The sequence below is a fragment of the Electrophorus electricus genome, chromosome 2 (genome assembly GCF_041902795.1).
Source record: "Electrophorus electricus isolate QZ-2024a chromosome 2, ASM4190279v1, whole genome shotgun sequence".
Classification (NCBI taxonomy): Eukaryota; Metazoa; Chordata; class Actinopteri; order Gymnotiformes; family Gymnotidae; genus Electrophorus; species Electrophorus electricus.
Genome location: NC_137498.1, coordinates 26,892,792 through 26,911,662, shown reverse-complemented (window position 1 = coordinate 26,911,662; position 18,871 = coordinate 26,892,792). Strand labels below are relative to the sequence as shown.

General features: G+C 37.7%; 2 protein-coding genes across 2 annotated transcripts; one reads left to right on the top strand and one right to left on the bottom strand.

Annotated features, from left to right (window-relative positions):
* Positions 1-1,337: 1,337 nt before the first annotated feature.
* Positions 1,338-3,427, bottom strand: s100a10a (S100 calcium binding protein A10a). The gene is made up of 3 exons (XM_027002260.3): positions 3,269-3,427; positions 2,009-2,189; positions 1,338-1,663 (listed from the first exon to the last, which is right to left on the bottom strand). The coding sequence occupies exons 2-3, from the start codon at positions 2,147-2,149 to the stop codon at positions 1,499-1,501; spliced, it is 306 nt and encodes a 101-aa protein (XP_026858061.2). The 5' UTR covers positions 2,150-2,189; positions 3,269-3,427; the 3' UTR covers positions 1,338-1,498.
* Positions 3,428-4,586: 1,159 nt separating this feature from the next.
* LOC145651277 (uncharacterized) lies at positions 4,587-8,649 on the top strand. Its single transcript, XM_081697215.1, has 4 exons — positions 4,587-5,619; positions 6,249-7,558; positions 7,728-7,927; positions 8,015-8,649. The coding sequence occupies exons 2-4, from the start codon at positions 7,437-7,439 to the stop codon at positions 8,071-8,073; spliced, it is 381 nt and encodes a 126-aa protein (XP_081553341.1). The 5' UTR covers positions 4,587-5,619; positions 6,249-7,436; the 3' UTR covers positions 8,074-8,649.
* Positions 8,650-18,871: the final 10,222 nt, after the last annotated feature.

Here is an 18,871-nt window from a genome sequence, read left to right as displayed (position 1 = left end):
ATGAGACTTGTCTCTACTTTTTATAGACACTCCAGTTTAAATAGGTTCAGGGTCTGCAGTACTTTGGACAAACCTGTCAGCCTGTACACACAGGAGACTGTAAGCAATTGCATGCAACTTATTAATGATCCGCTAAACCATAGTACAGATATACTGTCAAGATAACTTGAGTGAATAGTCACATTGTCTTTTACTGACTCAGACATCTATAATCAATAATTTACTGTGTATACATATTATTGCTGATTATGTGTTGCATGTTGGTTATATATTGACTACATGTCCTACCATAGCATTCTTTATACCTACCACAAGGTTATTATAAATGTTTGTTTGAGATACTTTTAAATAAGTGCTTAACTTTGTAATGATAGATGAAGTCATATTTTTATATTCCATTAAAACATTATACAGCAATATCAAACAAATGCAACAAAAACAACATGTTTTACACTGAAAAAAGAGTGAAAATGGGAAACTCTAAGGATGTCTATGTACTTGACTTGTTCTCTCTGGTCTCCAGCCTATAACAACCAGGAGTCACTGAGCAACTTGATGTTTGCAATGACAACCAATAACAGTGACTGGCCACAATCTTGGCCTCACCCACTTATATAAGGCAATCAAAACGAGGAAACATGACAGCGATGTGGAAAAAGAAAAACAGGAAGTGTAGTGAGAGAAGTAAATCAAAATTTGCCATTTGCTTACACTACTGCTCAAAATAAGCAGTGAATGATCATTGTTTTTCCAGTTCCATGGAATAATGTAGGTACCACCTCTTTGCTGCCTGCAGTGTCATGTGACAGAGCTAGAGGCCATGGAGGCTCTAAAACTTTCTGAACAGTCTGTGTGGAGGTGTCAGGATCCAGTTTGGTGACAGCATGGTGAAACAAATATATGGCTATCTGATATGCCAAAGCAGATTAATTGAGTGATTTCCTGTAGTTCACAAGTAAATCTTGTGATTGCCTACAGTTCCCAGATCTGTGCAAGCTATATATATGTTTTTCCAATCTAACACACATAACTTGAGCCTTCAGTTTATTACTAAGCCATTCATGTTGGGTGAGTCAGACCAAGAAAAATGCAAAAATTGGCAGAGTGTTGGCTTTCTGGGACTGGGATTATGGATCATTGGTGTAGTCTTAGACCAGCCCATAGGCCTTGAAAGCAATGAAATATCTGGAGCTATTAAACAAAGTATGCAGGGCAGAGAGCATACTGTCATAAACAGCATGCCATACATACATTCTGACTGGACTTTCACCTCTAAGCCTGGGTATTGAGTGATGACACTATATGAGATTCTGAATTAATTAGTCGCTTTCTCCTCATCAATGTTTTCTCAATTTATTCATACAAAAAAAAAAGTAATCATACATACAAAACTTTGTTTTGAGTTTGACAGGAAATGGTAAAATCTGAAATTTTAATAGACAATGTGATTATACTTTCAGTTTTCTAAAAGTGTACACATTCCTTGTTGCTCCACTGTTTATTTTTGGGCTCCCGTCTTCTTCAGGTGCACCTGATAACACTGTTCGCAGGCAATGGACAGCCCTACCACTAAAGATACAAACTCCTCAAAGCTCACTTCTCCATCTCGGTTTGTGTCCAGGTCCTTCATGATCTTGTCCACTATACCAGGATCCTTCTGAGACTGAAGAAAGACAAAAAAGGACATAAGAACCAACCACACCCAGACTCTCACTTTCATAAGACCATAACCAAAGACTTATCTAAACATGTGTCTACATGTGTCTAGAATTTGCGAATGATTATGTCATATCAAAAGTGGTATCTCATACAAGAATGTTAAGTCATTCTACAAAGAGGCATTTCAGGCAGGCCTTCATGTATAAAATAAATGCGTGAGGGGGAACTTCATAAAATGAGTCACAAAATCTACTTGCTCACAAGCTCACAGAGAGTGAGTCACAGAGAAAAGTGGAAAAGTGTAGCAAGAACATGCTGAGGGAAAGAGGTGAGGAGAGAGGGTCGTTACTTTGAGGAAGTTGGAGAGCTCGTTTTCCATCAGCTCGCGGAGTTCTCTGCGACTCAGGGTGTTGCTGTTCCCCTCTCTGCAGGCATAGCGGTGGAACACCATAATGAGGGACTCCATGGCCTTTTCCAGGTCCGAGGGCATGGCTGCTGTAGTTCCACTGAGTGTGTGTACGTGTAAAAGACTAAGGAGCAGAGAGAAAATAATTAGATAAACAACAGCAAAGTGACCAGTATGGGTACAAAATAGTTATCTCGTCATTGGTCTGTCTTAAGTTGTCAATTGTTAAAGTTTAGATAGCATCAAAATTAATATTCATACACATAAGAAAAATATGTTTATTTCATTGTTTATTTCAGTTTATTGTCAGGATTAACTGTTCTTGGAATCTGTCAGTAATAACTAATATCCATGAGAATAAACATAAGAACTGACCTACACACACTGGCACAAACAACTCTCTCTCTCTCTCTCTCTCTCTCTCTCTCTCTCTCTCTCTCTCTCTCTCTCTCTCTCTCACAAACACACACTGAATCACATTAGTAGTTATACAGTTACAGAAGTTTTGGGTAGATGAGCTGATATTAAGAGATGATATTAAAAGACAAAAAATACTATTCAACTTTACAGCTTTTGAATAGTGGTGTGGAAAAACTGAGCACATTGAGAGAAAAAGGAAAAGAGAGGTAGAGTAGGAAAAAGTGGTGTAGAGGACAGAGACCACAAGGGTCACGTGTCATCTTTTTCACCCTTTTTTTTTTCCAGAATACTATGCCCATTTTGAGCCACTCCCTGACAATGTTCTTACATATACAAGAGTTAAGAAATGTTTTTACAGCATGAAAACAGAATAAAGAGACACAAATGAGAAGAGAGAAAGAGCGAGAGCGAGAGAGAGAGAGAGAATTATAACTCTGCAGTTACTTAAGTATCCTAATGTTTAAACATCCATTATTAACAGTTTCAGTGCAATAATTAGTTTATATCAACAGCTAGAATATTAAATGTGAAATTACATTAATAAATTACATACAAACAAAACATCAACTGAATAAAACAATAAAAAGACATTCTCAATATTAAATGACTAGTCTGTATAATGGTGTATTATACGCCTAATCCTGGATCAGGGTTGTTTTATTATATCACTTTACCTAGGGCTGGCTAAAGCAAATTACAAATAAAGTATTACATTCTAAGACAAATATTAAGCCTCTGTTTACAATACCCAAACCGTATAGTACATAAATTGTGAAATCATACCAAACTGCAGTTTGAGAGCAGAGAGTCTGCAGTGCGGTGGTAGAGAAGTTCAGTCCTTGAAATACTTCGCTCTTGAATTTATAACTCGGCACCGCCCTTTGCGCTTGTGAACCGATGCAAAAAAAGAGTGTGAGTTCTCCGAGTTTAGCAATGTGATGATTACTAGGTGACCATGGCCATGGCAACTTTGAAGCCAGTGGGTGTGCGGTATTGCAAATGATCAGTCGTGGAAAACGTCATCATGCACAGGAATATGATCCAGCGGTCCACACACAATATGCTTGCTAATGGTATGGAAAGCCAAAGTAGTCAAAATTCTCATCAAACTAAACGTGATTTGTAAAACGGTGGGAAAAGTGGCGTTTTGGATGCTTTTATGCCGTTCATATAGATAATTACAATTAACAATTTTTCATTTAAAAACTGTACAGTTTTTAAAGACCAAGGCTATTTCTTATTAACAATCTTCTAAGCTGGAAATAATCAGTAGCTCCCATTTGAAGACAGACACAACTCAAACTTGAATAAATAAACAAATATACTCAGAAGCTTTACGACCCACCAGTTCTTGAAACTTTAAGAGACAGTGGGTCCTGACTGCCAAGTGCTAGACTTGGAGCAAGAACACAAGTGTACAAAACAGGGATACTCCAAGACCAATAGTGCTGTTATCTATATTCATTGTTTGGCATCCCTCTTGAGTTTCATTCAATTTTAAACATAGCAAAAGTCTCATGTGTGCAGTTGCTATAGACACTACCAACCTGCACCTGATAGCTAGCTAGCCATCAAGTGTGACACAAATGTGCATTTGTTCCTACAACTTCAGACTAGTACTAGAAACAATTCATGACTGTTCAATTATAGCTACCTTTGAGTGAGCTTTTTTGCAAGCAATTAGTTAGTTGTCTCTGGTTAGTGTTTTACCATTTTAACAGGCTCTGTGATTAACTTGTTTAAAATGGTCCTTTCCTTGATAATGTTGATTGAATTACATTGGGTCCCAGATTATCGAGTGCTGTCATTCTGTGTCTATCTACAATGCAAAATGAAGTTCCTCCGCACCACCTTCCAGCTGAAGGAAATGTTTCTATATAGCTAACTAGTTAGCCAATTGCCTATTTAATGTATGTGCCCATTTAAAGTACAATGTCCAAAGTACCTAACCATGGTCACTACTGGTAGGTCTACTAAACTTCTAGCAAGCTAGCTAACCCAGCTAGCTATGTACTGTATGAATAAATGAATTATCAAGTGAATTAACACATATGTTAATTCCAAAACATAAACAAACTTGAGCACTAGTTTATCAGCTGACAAGATCTGCAGTGGACTGCTCTGGTCTGACCTTGTTCGTGAATGATACGGCAAAGAAATTCAAGTCTATTGGCTGTCAAAAACTGGTAGGTGGAGCTCATTATCTTATGGGATTTTAAACTGACATATAAACACGTCTTTGATGATTTTATAAATTATGCCATTTTTGATGGCTTTTGCAGCATATTTTACAGTGTAGCAAACATATTTTGTGGCGTAAAAACATCCAAAACACCGCTTGTTCGCTGTTTTACAAATAACGCGTTTGGATGTTGCGAATGTTGACTACTTTGGCTTTCCATATAGCGGTGCCTGTAGAGCCAACGTTGTGTGCGGAGGGGAAGTCGTAGAGCCCCAAGGAGAGCCAGCTTTACACCGAAGATAAACGGTTACGTTGGTGCCTTTAAGAGCCTGCGCATAAGCCACATTAAAAATAAGGGCACCCTCAACGGGGGCCGTGGCCACTAATGTTACAATCACTGGCCATCATAACACCCCCGCCCACAGTGTTTCGAAAGTGTTTCCTACAAGTTGAGAATTTACTTGTGGTGGTAAATGTAGCTAGCTAATGTTAATCTATAGCAGATACAGCTATAGTTGATGTAGGTTTGGTGAAGATGCGTTACTTTTGGTTAAATTAGAGTTTTAGAAGAAAGTGGCGACTGGCCAATAAAGGGCTGTAGGGTGGCGCCATCCCTGGTGGTATATTATTTTCATTTATTTTAAAAACAATCGATAACTGAGTGTAGCTAAAATCACGATGACAAGACGATATTTAGGGCCAATCACAAGTCAGAGCGCTACCAAGAATCGCCGACCACCGGCAAATCCCGTCCTGGTCCTATATGAAGAATTCAATAGAAGATAATGTCACTGTACCCGGGTAACCGGCGACGGACGGCAGGATAAATCGGCGCATCGGATGTTCGTCAATTTCGACTCGGGTACGAGTTTATCACTGCGGATTTTCGACAGCGTAACGCATCGTTGCTTGCAAGGAATCCTTTTTTCTCAGAGCATTTCGTCTGCCTTTGGTGAGGTTATGTATATTTCTTCGTTTACTTCAGTTTTAAGTTTTGTTCAAGATATGTAAGATAGGTTACGCGTGTGGCTTTCGTTGGGCTATAACCTTTAAACTAATTAGTTCATGATCGAATTTAGTTAGCCCACTAATTAACTCCATATTAAATCAAACTCACTTCTAGCTAGCTAGATCACTAACGTAGCTAGATAATTAACAGTATTGAAAGTTACTCCAGAGAAAATTATGTCGATCTTCTCATTTAAATTAACAGGAATATTTTAGCTAGCTGGCTAACCTAACCTTACCTACATTAGGCTATCTAGATAGCTATGAAAGTTAACTATGTTCAAAGTCTGCGCTTTTTTTTATCCATTCCCAGACGCGTACCTAGCTATGTCTACGATGAAATTTATTTTTGAATGAGATATCTGACCCAGCTTTCTACCTATGCGAAATAACTAATTTAATCCAACGGTATAGTCTTGATATTATTCTTATTTCTACTATTGTTTTTTTTGTTTTTTTCTGCCGGAAAATGATGGTAACATAATGTTCTTGGGCTTGTTTTTTGTTTGTTTGTTTTGGAATTATTTGTTTTAAACATTTACATATTCTATTTCATATTTCTTTTATTCACAGATCCTGGAGCTGAAATTTAGAATGAGAGCTGATGGAAGTCCCAGCCTGTGCGACTCCAGTGCTGCCCTGGCAGTATAGAAAGCACATAAAAAGAAGCCATAGTCCAGGGCCATTTCTCCTGAGAGTGACTCAACAGACTCAGCAAGAAGGGCAATGCTGCACTTTTGCTTTCATCTAGTTAGTGGAGATTAGAATTTGTCTCACTGCTGGTTGGAAACTTGCTCTTCCTGTTGTAGATCGGCAGTGGATTTCCAAGGCCATTTTCAAGTGGTTGCAATGTAGGCAACCAGACCTGGACCATTCTAATGTGGACAAAATGTGGGGTCACCCCCCCTCAGCCTTCATTGACTCCCAGTGGTATGCCAGCGATTGAGAGATACTTTGGTCAGAGCTTGTGCACTTTTTCTGCTACCATCCTGTCTGGGGCAAGGAGGAGCTCACATTTGCTGGAGTGCACCAGAGAAAAGTCAGATGGAGCCACAGTATCATCTCTCATCTAGACATTGTCCATCGTGCCCAGTTCCCCTGTTTCCTCACCTCCAAGCTGGCATGTGACAGATGTGGCAGAGGGGTCTGGGGAACAGCAGCAGTCAGCTCCTGGAGGACCAGCACTCAGAGGCCTGGCTGTAGAAGCAGATTCAGTTTCTCATGGACTGCAGGGCACTCGTGAGAGCTGTGTCATCTGGACTCATCGCTCCTGTTGCTCTGGGGGATCTGCCAGCATTGCTCCCAGTCCCAAAGCATCGCTGGCTGATGCAGGTATATGCTCAGGATGTCCTGAACAGAGTAGATGAAGTAAATGCCTCCATCACCTTACTGTTTGGCCGCATTCTGAAAATACACTCCACCAAGAAAATTGTGAGGAAGCTGGCAGGGTGGAGTCACGCAACAGCATCTTGGGCCACTAGCAAGTGTTTTTCATGCAAGCTTCATGAACCATTTGAGCCATTGCATTTTCATCTGGGATGAGTGTGATCTCCAAGTGCTTAAGGAGGCCAAGCACTCAGAACTGGAGGCCAAGCTGATGCACCACACAGACGAAGATGTGTGTCGCATCACAAGGGCAGAGGTGGCACTGCATTGCAATAGGGCCACTCGGAGCTGCAGGGAGTTTGATGTACTAATAACATGGTTGATCGAAGAGTATGATGGTGAGAAGGGCTACAACACCACTGGCACTCTGTGAGGATGGCCGAGATCCGGAAGGGTCAAAAGAGACACACCCCCCTGCATCCAGGACCCTCTGTGTGTATAGCTGTACATGCAGAAGGGGACTGTTGTGAAGGGGGGTACATTCTCAAAGCATACAGGTGTGCAAGAGTATCCACATTATTTTAATACTTCCACATGCATATGAACATGTTCATTGCTGTTAAGCATCCGGCTATATATTCACACGTCATTTGTTTAAAACAAATCTTTAATGTAGTTAATATTGAAAAACCAGAATAGTAATTCCAATGTGTTATGTGTTTTAAGGACCCTGGCAAGTGACACCTTTTTCCAAGCTTACCTAGTGGATGGCCTTGCTAGGTGGAATGAAGACTGGAGTCTGGCAGCAGCAGGAAGAGAGCAGCCCTACTCCTGCAGTGGCCTTCAGAGATATGCTGCTAACCAGCTGGCTCAGGAGGTACTGGGGAGAACACTTGTGGACTACACAGGGTCACCAAAGTATACAGGTTAGCCTGAAATGAAATTTCTGGAGAGATAAAAATTAAAAGCTGTAACAGTTAGATTGGACATTTTATGCTGTTTATTTTTTGTAGGGGTGGAATACCTATATGAGCAGACCGGCAATACTCTGGAGAACCATCTTAGCACTTGAGACAGAAGATCTCACAGTGGCAGAAGATGAAGGCTTTGCGGAGACACAGGACTTTGAGGACTTAACTGTCTCTGCATTTTGCCCCTTCTGATTCTGATGGCCCTGGGATATAGACTACTATCTATATTCATGCTTGTGATGACAGTTCACAGGTGACCAGAGGGCCATTAAGGAATCAAGCGTGATGCTTGTTGGATGTGGGCCTGTTGTTTTCAGCAGCAGATTCAATAAAGGTTTTCTTGTCTTTATTTGAAGAGGGAAAATATAATGCAGAATTGTATATAGAAAACCCAATATATGCATTTAGGACTTATTTTTATATGTACTAAGGGGCCATTAAGTCAAATGGGATGTGTGAGATGTTTGCCTATTGTTTTCCACAGCAGGCTCAATAAAGTTATTTTTGTTTGTTCAAAGAGAGAAAATGTAATTCAGACCAATGTATAAAAAACCCAATATAAGCATTTAGGATGTCTTTGCTCCTTATGTATGCTGCTATCTGCATTCAGGTTTGTGACGACACTTTAAGGGGACAAGTTTTCCATAGCAGGTTCAATAAAGGTTTTCTTGTTTTTATTCAAAGAGGGAAAATGTCATTGACATGAATACTTAGACAAGCTAACAGAAGCATGCCGATAATGTTCGCTAACGTGTTGAACAAGAAAGAGAAAAGTGTACCGTGGTCAAGCTCTCCGTGCTTTAGCGATTCACGGTCAATTCATTTCCACTTTAAGTTCTACATTTTATGGTATCTCGTTGCTCACCGCAAAATCACTGCCTCCTAAGCAAAGGGAAACAGGGCTTCCAGAGGTGAAAAATTCCACTGCCAATTAAGTGGTGGCCCTTGGCTATCGCCAGATCAAGTTTGAAAAGATTCTACTGCATCAGTTTTTAATAAATCTATATTGAAGTCTATGTATTTGTAATGATGTTTAAATGCTCAGTTAACTCAGAGAAAGTATAGTTACATATTTGTATGAATTTTCCCATAATGCCAAAACAGTTGTACTAACACGCAAGAGTAGTAGACTTTGACTAACACCAGTGCAAATCTGGACAGTATCTGCTATACCATTAAAAAAAAAAAAAATTAAATGCTGTCTTTAATGGGCTTGGAGACAGATCTGAGGTCTATTTCTCAGAAATTTCCCATAATGCTAAACACTTCCACTACCACATAAGAGTAGGAGCGCTTGCCTATCAGCAGAGTAACGCTGGACAGAATTCACTTTTCCATTTCTTCAAAAATCCATATTAAATCCACATTTGAACCACATTTAGGTGAATTAATGTATTCATATTGTATTAACTGAATTTGGATATCCATTTCTCAAAAATTTCCAAAACATTGTCTTCCCATGCCAAGACAATTCTACTACCACATAAGAGTAGGAAGCCCTGGTTATCATAGTTAACCCATTTAGCTAGCTGTGCTTTTTTAAGCTAAGATAAGCTTGCTTTACAACTGCGAAGTTTTGATATCCAACTTTATAGCTGATTTATATAAGGCCACTGCATTATCTTATAAAATGCAAGCCTTCTTTTGTTTCAAAATGTTTTCTTTTAGTTAACAAAATATACAAATGTTTTTCACTGTGAAAATTAATAAAAGCTCAAGCTGTATAAGATAGCTAAAATTCTTATCTCCCACATGCATCATGCATAAAATCGCATCACAAATACCATTAGTTTTGTTTATATGTAGTGAAGTAATAAAATGAATATTGTTTATTTATTTTGTATTATGGTTTGTGTATGGAAGCATTACTGAAGTGATCTGTGACCTCAGTGTAATTGTCTCTGAAAACATCTGTAGGTTCACCAGGCATAGAATGATACAGAAGTATATTAGAACTTTCATTCATTCAATTATAAACTTTAATAATGCTTCTGCAGACACCAAAGCCACTGTGCATTAGCAAAGTGGGTTATTCTGGTTTATTCCTGAAATAAGCATTAAGTGTTGCAGAACTCCGTGGGGGTCTGTGAGAGGTTCATTGCCTTCATTATTCAACTAGAAACATTTTAAATGAAATAATGAAAAGTTTATTAGTAGGCATGGAGGTGTAAGCATCAGACTACAAACATTGATGAAACCCCTGTGTGTCCAACTAGAAATTTTAACAATGCTCTATTGCACAGGTGCAGAGAGCATCAAGGGCAAGCTGCAGTACAGGGTAAATTAGTGGTGGTTTACAGATATATATTTTGTAATTTCATTGGTACAGGATGACATGATGTGAGAGTTTTTTTAAAAAAAGGGAATCTTTCAATAGAATGTAATGTCAAATATCAATTTGTATAATGATGAATAAATTGATGTTTTAGACACAATAGTGGTAATTTCAAAGATTAATATGCAAGAAAGCCTGTTGTAACAGCATGAAAACTAACTATGGCTAACTTTTTTTTTTTTTTTTATTCAACAGTGGCATGCTGGACGTGTTTACATCATCCCTGCGATGATCAGGCCACTCAACATCAAGAATCTTGGTAAGAACAGTCATCTAGCCAGTGGTAGTTAGCTAGATAGTTTTTATTTAATAAGGATTATGCCCAATGGCGCAGCATGCAGCAATGAATCTACAGTATCGGTCCATGTCAGGGTTTCCAAACCTGAAGAATTCTGGAGGCTCCTTGCTCTGCACATTTTAGAGCTTTTACTACCTGCTTTGACACCCATCTCAGCTGAGGAAGCGCTTGTATAGGAGCTCATTAGTTGGATCAGGTGTATTTGGAGCAGAGAAAACAATAATGGCAACACTGTGGCAAATATGGGCTTCCAGGGCTAAAGAAGGGAAACCCTGATATGTGACATGTGAGACAACCAATACAATTGGACATAAAAAGCAACCAAAGCCAAAAGTACCACAGCCAAAGATGTATATAGATGTTAAGAATACAGACGATAATGAGAAAATAATTTATTGATAAAACTATATAATTCTTATGTAAAAAAATAACAGCAGTGTCCCGTGTAGTCCAGATATTCATTTACTCCCATTGTAGCTAAGCAGTGCAGTTCCATTGTTGCATGCTGCTCGCAAATGACAACAATTATATTTTATTGATTTATCTAAAACCCACAAAATGTAAACAGGTTTTATTCAGGGTAAAACATTTAAACCTCCCACAATTGATTTTTTTTTCCCTTAAGTAAATGTGTATGAATATTAATATTAATAATATGTATTACACACTTTAAGAGGACTTCAGAGGCCTGGCTTCATTATCTAGAGATAATGGGAGCTAGAGAATGAGCAACGATAGACAGAATCTCATTCTGCAGACAGAATGTAAGGAATCTTAATGGCCTGCTTAAGCACCTGCAAACAGAAGCAGCAGCCTCTGATTTTAAAAGTTTTAATGACCTTCATGAGATGACTGCAGGATTGGTCATTTTTACATTTGCATTTAAATTTCTCCTTTAGTCACAAGTAATACAGTAGAATGTTGTAGAAATGGAATTTCTATTATATTTCTATTAAAAGTAAATGAACATTTTACACAAAAATTGTTTGTATTATTTCTGATATATCGTAGGGTAAAATAAATAAGATGCATTATAGCCTCTTAAGTCAATTAGATAACAATTTTGATGAATGAATAATTTTTCAACAAATTTTAAGCATTTTAGGGAAAATATACAAAGATACATTTTATGCATTCCACTCTGTTCCACACTACTGAAGCAGTGAAGGCACCTGAAAAAAAAGTGTTAGGTGGAGAAAGAGAGACAGCCATTGTCATGAGGTGTATCAAAGGCCAAAATCAACCAGAGATCTTCCAGATCATACAGTTTCATTCTGTCCAGTAATTATGAGAATATTTAAATAACTTATATTGTGAAAAATATTCATTTGACTTTATGTCAGGTACAGAGTGCCATTGTAGTAAGCTTCGAAATGTTGATAGCCCCTCCCATGCTTCCCATGAGACAAATAATGAAATTACCATTGCTGAAAGGACTGTTGGTATGTATGCTCTATCTTATACCTAAAATTATCTAGGCCTCTCAATAGGTGTTTTTAGGGTAAAATGTATGGAAAATGTATGGAAAATGTATGGAAACAACTGGCACTCTATAACTTTGTCAGAAGTGTTTCTTCAAGACTGTCAGTATCCAATTATTAGTGATGATTCCATTGCTGAGCAAAAAGCAGCAGCACTGACATCATCTCTTCTAGCTTCCTGAAACACAATAGTTCTCAGAAAGGTGGAGGGAGGAGAGACCACATAGCATGCTGAATCAGGAGAATGAGGCATCATACATGTGTGGTGTAATCCCGATGTCCTATGATGTCAAGATTGCTTACCACATTTGTTGTCTTGTGCTCAGTATGACATTATAGTACACTGTAGTTATGAGTTTCATAATAGGCTTCTTCCACCCTTTGCCCCAGCTACTTACATTACTGATAAACCTCTTTGGCAGTGTGGTTAGTTTTCATTTATGTGCAGTCTACGCAGTATACATTAATACTTCATGTAATCTTCTTAATTAACATTCATGTGTTTGTTGGGCTTTTCAGTGTGGCCTTTACCTGTGATCAAGCCTTACCACATTTGGCATTGCACACCAGAGACATAGAAGGTCAACCCAGGAAAGGCAGTGTCACGATACACTGATCACGTGGTATGGCTCACCGCTTGCATTGGTATTTTATTGTTGACTGTGTTCACTGTGACTGACCCCTTGTTTGTAACCACACCCCCTTGTTGTGAGTGTACTTCATCACACCTGCACCTGGTTACAACATTTATGTATGTATTTAAACCTCTGTGTTGGTAGTGTTGGCTGTTGGTCATTGTTAGCGTTAGTGTATATTGTTCACAGGTTGTGCTTGGTGTTCATGTTTCTGCCTGTGCCTATGTTTCTATGTCATTATCATTTACATCAAGCTGCACTGGATTGGTATATGTGAGTGCCGTTAACATTTATTGATTCTCCGTGTTTTTACTTTCGTCAAATAAATGTCTGCTTATGTCGAGAGAGGTCTGTGCATCATGCTCTTTGCTCTGCAGCACTTGGGCTGGCACAGGCATTTGTTCTTGTTTTAATGAATGGTAAGGATATGTTTTAGTTGTTTAACTTTCTATCTGAGGCTTCTTATTTATTATGTAATTTACCATGTTTTAGGTACAGTGTTTATCAATTCATTTTGCCAACACATCTGAGGTTTCTCATTTCTTTGTACAAAGTGCAGGTATACTTAAATAGAATCTACTCACTGGTCAATCTAATAAACAACAATTTAAATGCACATTGTAGGCATTCAGTTACTGACTGGAGCCCATTTGTTATAGATTAAGTTAAGTGTTCAGGACATATTGGTTGTGTAGGTGTTTCTGCTCTGTTTACACATACTAGCACCTTAGTAAACAGCTTGCTTGTATGCTGGGTATGCATATAATAAAAGATAAGCTAGAATCTCTATCCATGTAGAGTTTCTGTTAGATATTCTCTAACCATGTGTCAGTGGGCAATTGCTTACACCAGGACCACTGTAGTAGTAATAATATCTTCCAGTTTTCTGGTTGAAATTATATATATGGGACTATAAAAGGAAGGACCTTTTGAAGCTGTCTTTTTTTCTGATGGGATCTTGTCACTGCTTTAAATGGACTTTGATTTTTGTTTCAGCAACCTTTGTGAAAGGCACTATATAAATTGTATTTATTATTAGTCAGACAATAATCTATGGCATGCTCCTGTATGGTAAGTCTATTAGATGTACATGTTCTTAATATATGTATCTAATAAACTGTCAATTTTCTGAAACAGTATATGTAAGATACTGTTCATCACTAACAATTTATTAATGAAGTTATAACTTTGAAGATGTGTTAACCTGCCAAAACTGACTTGTGAGATGTTGTCATGTCTGTCCCACTGGGGTGGATGATCTGATGAAAAGTGGTTACTGGCCTGTCACCATCAGTTTCTCCATTATTTATGCTATAAACAACTTTTTTTTTTTTTCCCCAAGAAATGAAGATAGCAGCACCAGGCTTGTCTTATTTGCATATTTAAAAACGCTCCATCAGAAAACAGTTCACTTTTGCTATGCGAGTTATTTAACTTATGTACTCTGCAGTAATATAAAACAGCTTGTGGTGTGTTTTGCAGTAAACATTGCACATTTAATCATACTGTATTCAATTACACTGGGAAGATATCTGTCTAGTTTCAGCAAAAGCTTCATGGAATGTTTGGCTGTATGATGAGGTCAAAGAACTCTGTGAGAAGTGTAACTTTTTCTTCTGTCTGTACTCTCAAATGCTTGCTGTTTCTGTGGATGGTCATTTTCACAACTTCAAAGGTCCTCCCTTTTGTTGTTCCTTATATGATGACCTCTGTTACACAGTTTGCTTTCCTCTACTTTCCAATGAATAATATGAACCTGTAGTCTAAGACTTCCAGTTTTCTACTTAGCACTGACTATATAATTAGTCACATTAAAAGTCGACGCTGATTCAGTTGATGTATGGTAAAATGCCCTGGACTGTTGTGGAAATTAACATGCAATCAATATTACTATCGTCAGCAATCCCACATCTGGCCACCAGAGGTCCACCTCTCCGGAATACTAGTATGGTCTCAAGTTACTGTTTCGCCTGTTTTCAATTAATACCACCAGCCAGTCTATTTAAACCCACTAAACCAAACACTCAGTATGAAATATTGCCTCTACCATTATTAAGCATTACCAAGCTGTTACATATTATCTTGCCTATTCTGTGTTTTGAACTCTGCTCATGTTTTTTGATCTGTGCCTTCCCTGGTTTTGACCCTGGTTTTGACTTCTTGGAATATCACTTTGCTTTGCCCCAATATTATCCATTTACTTGCAAATGGATTCCTATCATGTCTTTGAGACTCTCCCATCATAATTGCTACCGAATTCATTCTCAGCCATGGCCCTTGAAAATCTAATTGAATGTGTCTGAATTTTTAATTTTTTTAAGAACTGTAAATGAACTGGAATATTTGCAAAGTAACTCAGACTTTAGGGACCTTTTGCTGTTTTACAGTTTTGACATCCATAATGTTTTAATTGATTGTCTTGTTTATGACTCCCTAAATAAAAATGGCAGAATGTACAAAGAAAGTGAAGCTCTGTTCTTCAAATTAAGTGTGTGAACACCCTATTTAGCCAGTGCTTAGTGGGTGGTAATACAGTGGTACAAGAAAAGAAATTAATCAATTTCAGTAGGTCTAGCATTGAAGTGACTGCTAAATTGTGTTTTAGCACATTTGTAATTAGTAGTAGGATTTCAGCCTTTGTTATTGAGAGAAACCTACATGTAGGAACATTTAGATTCTCAGCCAATGTTGGATCTATTTCATCATCTATGTATGAATGCTTTCCTACTCCTTTTTCATCTGGCTTTATCTAAACACAGCATTTTAAACAGTCAGGGTTTAAATTCACCCCTTCCCTAAAACACACACACACACACACACACACACACACACACACACACACACACACACACACACACATATATATATATATATATATATATATATATATATTGTTAGTACAGCACAGCGCATAGTCATAGTCCTCACTTTTATTACATTTTGTTACCAACAGCATCACTTGACATCAGTATCATGTCACTCTGACATACCAAATAATAAAGCAAAGTCAGTTGTAACATCATTTCACTCCACAAAGTGTCACAATATCCGAATGTCTCCAAAATCTGTCAGTTGACATAATTATGTCAACTTGACATCAAAGTTGACAAAAGCAGTTTTTATGACATCTTGTGCTTTAAGCCTTTAGAAATGTTTATGCATGTTTATCAGTTGTCATGAAGGGCTTATGTAGGTGTCATATAGCCTTCTAAACCACATCTTCAGTTACGTGTTAGCAAAAAGTGTTTTATAACAACACGTCAAACCTCTTGTCTCATGCATTTCTGTGAGACTCATGTATGCTAAATTCATACCTTACAAAAATGTTTGTTTATAGTCAAGTTTATTGCTTTGACTGTATTTGATTTGTTGCTATGGCAATAAATAAAAGCTGAAATGTAAATTGCTAAGCCCTACTGCCACATTACTTAGACATGCTTATTAGATGCATTAGATTAGCCAATGAGCTGACGGTTTCTGTAAATGGATTTGCCATGCCACTCTCGTCTTAACTTGCTTAGCTAAAATGTTGAAGTGAAAGTTCAGTGGTGCATTTTCATACAAAACAAAATTCAACATTGTGATTTTCCATTTGATTGCATGTACATCCCAGAGTACTACAGTGATGGCAAACACCTTAAAATGTGTTAATATGTTAATGTATTAAATATATGTATGTGTGTATGTCTTACAATTCCTTCAAGAGCTTTAGCAGTTTTTCAGTTTTTCTGAGGTTGATGGTCTGAAAAATATATTTAGATTGATGCCTGAATATTTGGCTCATCTTTCAATACATTCTGAGGTGCCAGTGATTGGATGTTGCACTGCAAGAGCCCTTGATAAGAGTTTTGTGTGGTGACACCTCACTGTCCTCAGTTTGTGGTGGTTCCACTGATTCACAGTCCTTAGTAAATCCTTATTGATCTGAGGTGAGTATACATAATGCAGAGAACAGATGTGCTTTTGTGTGCTAGTAACATAGATCATACAATCTTTCTCAAAAAAATATGAGAAGTTTCTCTAGGGAGTTTTACTTTGTCACTGTTGCTCTTAACTTGCTCACAGGGGGCTTGGAATTGAACATTTGTAAATCTGCTTTGTGACAACATCTGTTGTAAAAAGCACTATATAAATACATTTGATTTGATTTGAATGAGTGGTCCAAGTTTGTTAGTTCTTTCTAAACATCTCACCACCAACCGTTCTGTCCTCTATCCTGGCTGTGTTCATTCCTGCCTCTCATTGCACTTCCTCTGACAGGTCCCTTGAAAACTTACATAAAAAGACACATTGCATTGATCTCTCCCCCATTGGCAGAACAAATTCTGAATGGCATCCCATACTTTGCAATCACAAATGCAAAGTGTGCAGTGTGAGCAAAGTGTGCAAAGTGGGCAGTGGTAGCTCGGTGGTTGACTAGTAATCAGAAGTTTGCCATTTCAAGCCCTCCACCAACAAAATGTCAATGTTGGACCCCTGAGCAAGGCCCTTAACCCTCAGTTGTTCAAATTGTATTCAGTCACTTTGGATAAAAGCGTCAGCTAAATTCCATAAATGTGCTTTTTACTTTATGTACAGTGTATAAATTCCTATTTAAATGTTGCCTTTGTCTGGGATGATTTATGTTTCTACTGAAAAATAGCTATATGGATAACTGGACCGACTGTAATAATATATATACTTAATAGTTATAATTTGCTAATATTACAGCAGATGGTCATAAAAGTAATTTGTCAATAGTAACTGATTTCAGGCTTTCCATCAGGCTCATGCAGTAACTTGCGAAGTAGCTAAGTTAAAATTCAACATCAGAATCTGAGAGGACTGTTAAAACTGCCTCAGGAAGTTAACTGTTAGGAATCTCAAGTTGAATTATTTGAGAGAGTTGCATTTTTTGCAACTCAGAATACTTGCATGCAGTAAAAATCTTATTATAATGTAATGTTGAACATAAATAATAATACACAACGATAACCTATATTTTGTTAAAAGTAACAAGTTCTGACAGACATTGGCTAGTTAGCGAAAGGTAGATAAAGAGAAGCATTTAGCTTAATGTTATAAGCTGCCATGGTAGCCCAGTAAATGTCACTGGGCAGATGCCAGTTAGCTACAAAGTACCCATTCTTAAACGCTATCTACATTTACAGATAAGTGATATGATATCTGTTTTTTCTACGCTGATCATAGTTACAACTTAAGTACCCTTTCCTTTTAATTCTGCAATATGCAAGAACCACTGTTTTCATAGGAACTAAGATGTGGGCCTTGACTGAAAGGTCTGAGAAAGATGAAAAAATCAAGGAGGGGGATGTTGTGGATGTAGTTTATGAAGATGAAAGCTCTTCTGCTGTCATCTTGAAGCTGAATGGTAACTATTCATCAAGTGCATAAAATACTGAATTAAAAAATTATTTTATTGATATTACATTGAATATACTGTCATAAAAAGGTTATCCAACCTTGTTTATTATCAAGATGTTAAATACATGTGTCTTAGCATTCCTTTTTGAACTATCAAATAGTTCTTCAGTTTAGTAACTTGAAATGTACATACTTGAATACATTTCTTACATTTCTCATTCTCATTCAAAGCTACAAAAGCCTGAATATTTGCAAAGAGATATTTTAGGAATGTGGAAGACAGAGTACTTTTTGGTCAGCTATAATTAAGGATCTTATAGTGGCCATTTTTTAAAGGAGAATGCTTGACACCTATGGTCTACCCATGGACTGGAAATGCCAGAAAGAGTTCTCAACCCAAGCCAGCCTTGAACCCAACAAAAATGGACCTTATTTTTAGTAGACTACAAATATGTGTCTTTCATCACAGTCTATGATTATGCAAAGACTGGGGATTAATATTTGCAAGACTGCAACAAGACTCTTTTTGAGATTATTTCCCATCATACTGCTGTTGAAAATCTACAAGAAGAACAGAAATAAAAGCAACTTTTGGCCACAGCTGCTGTTTTGTGTGCAGTGGTTTGTTCTAAAAAACATCAAAAAGAAAAAGACAAGAACCACGGTTTCCAAGGCCTTCCCAGAGTCTCCTCCAGGTCTCTCATCTATGTGATGTTCCTGTACCCGCTCTGCTTCCTCCTGTTTGGTGCTTGAGAGAGCCCACCTATTGGTTGTTTAGAATGTCTT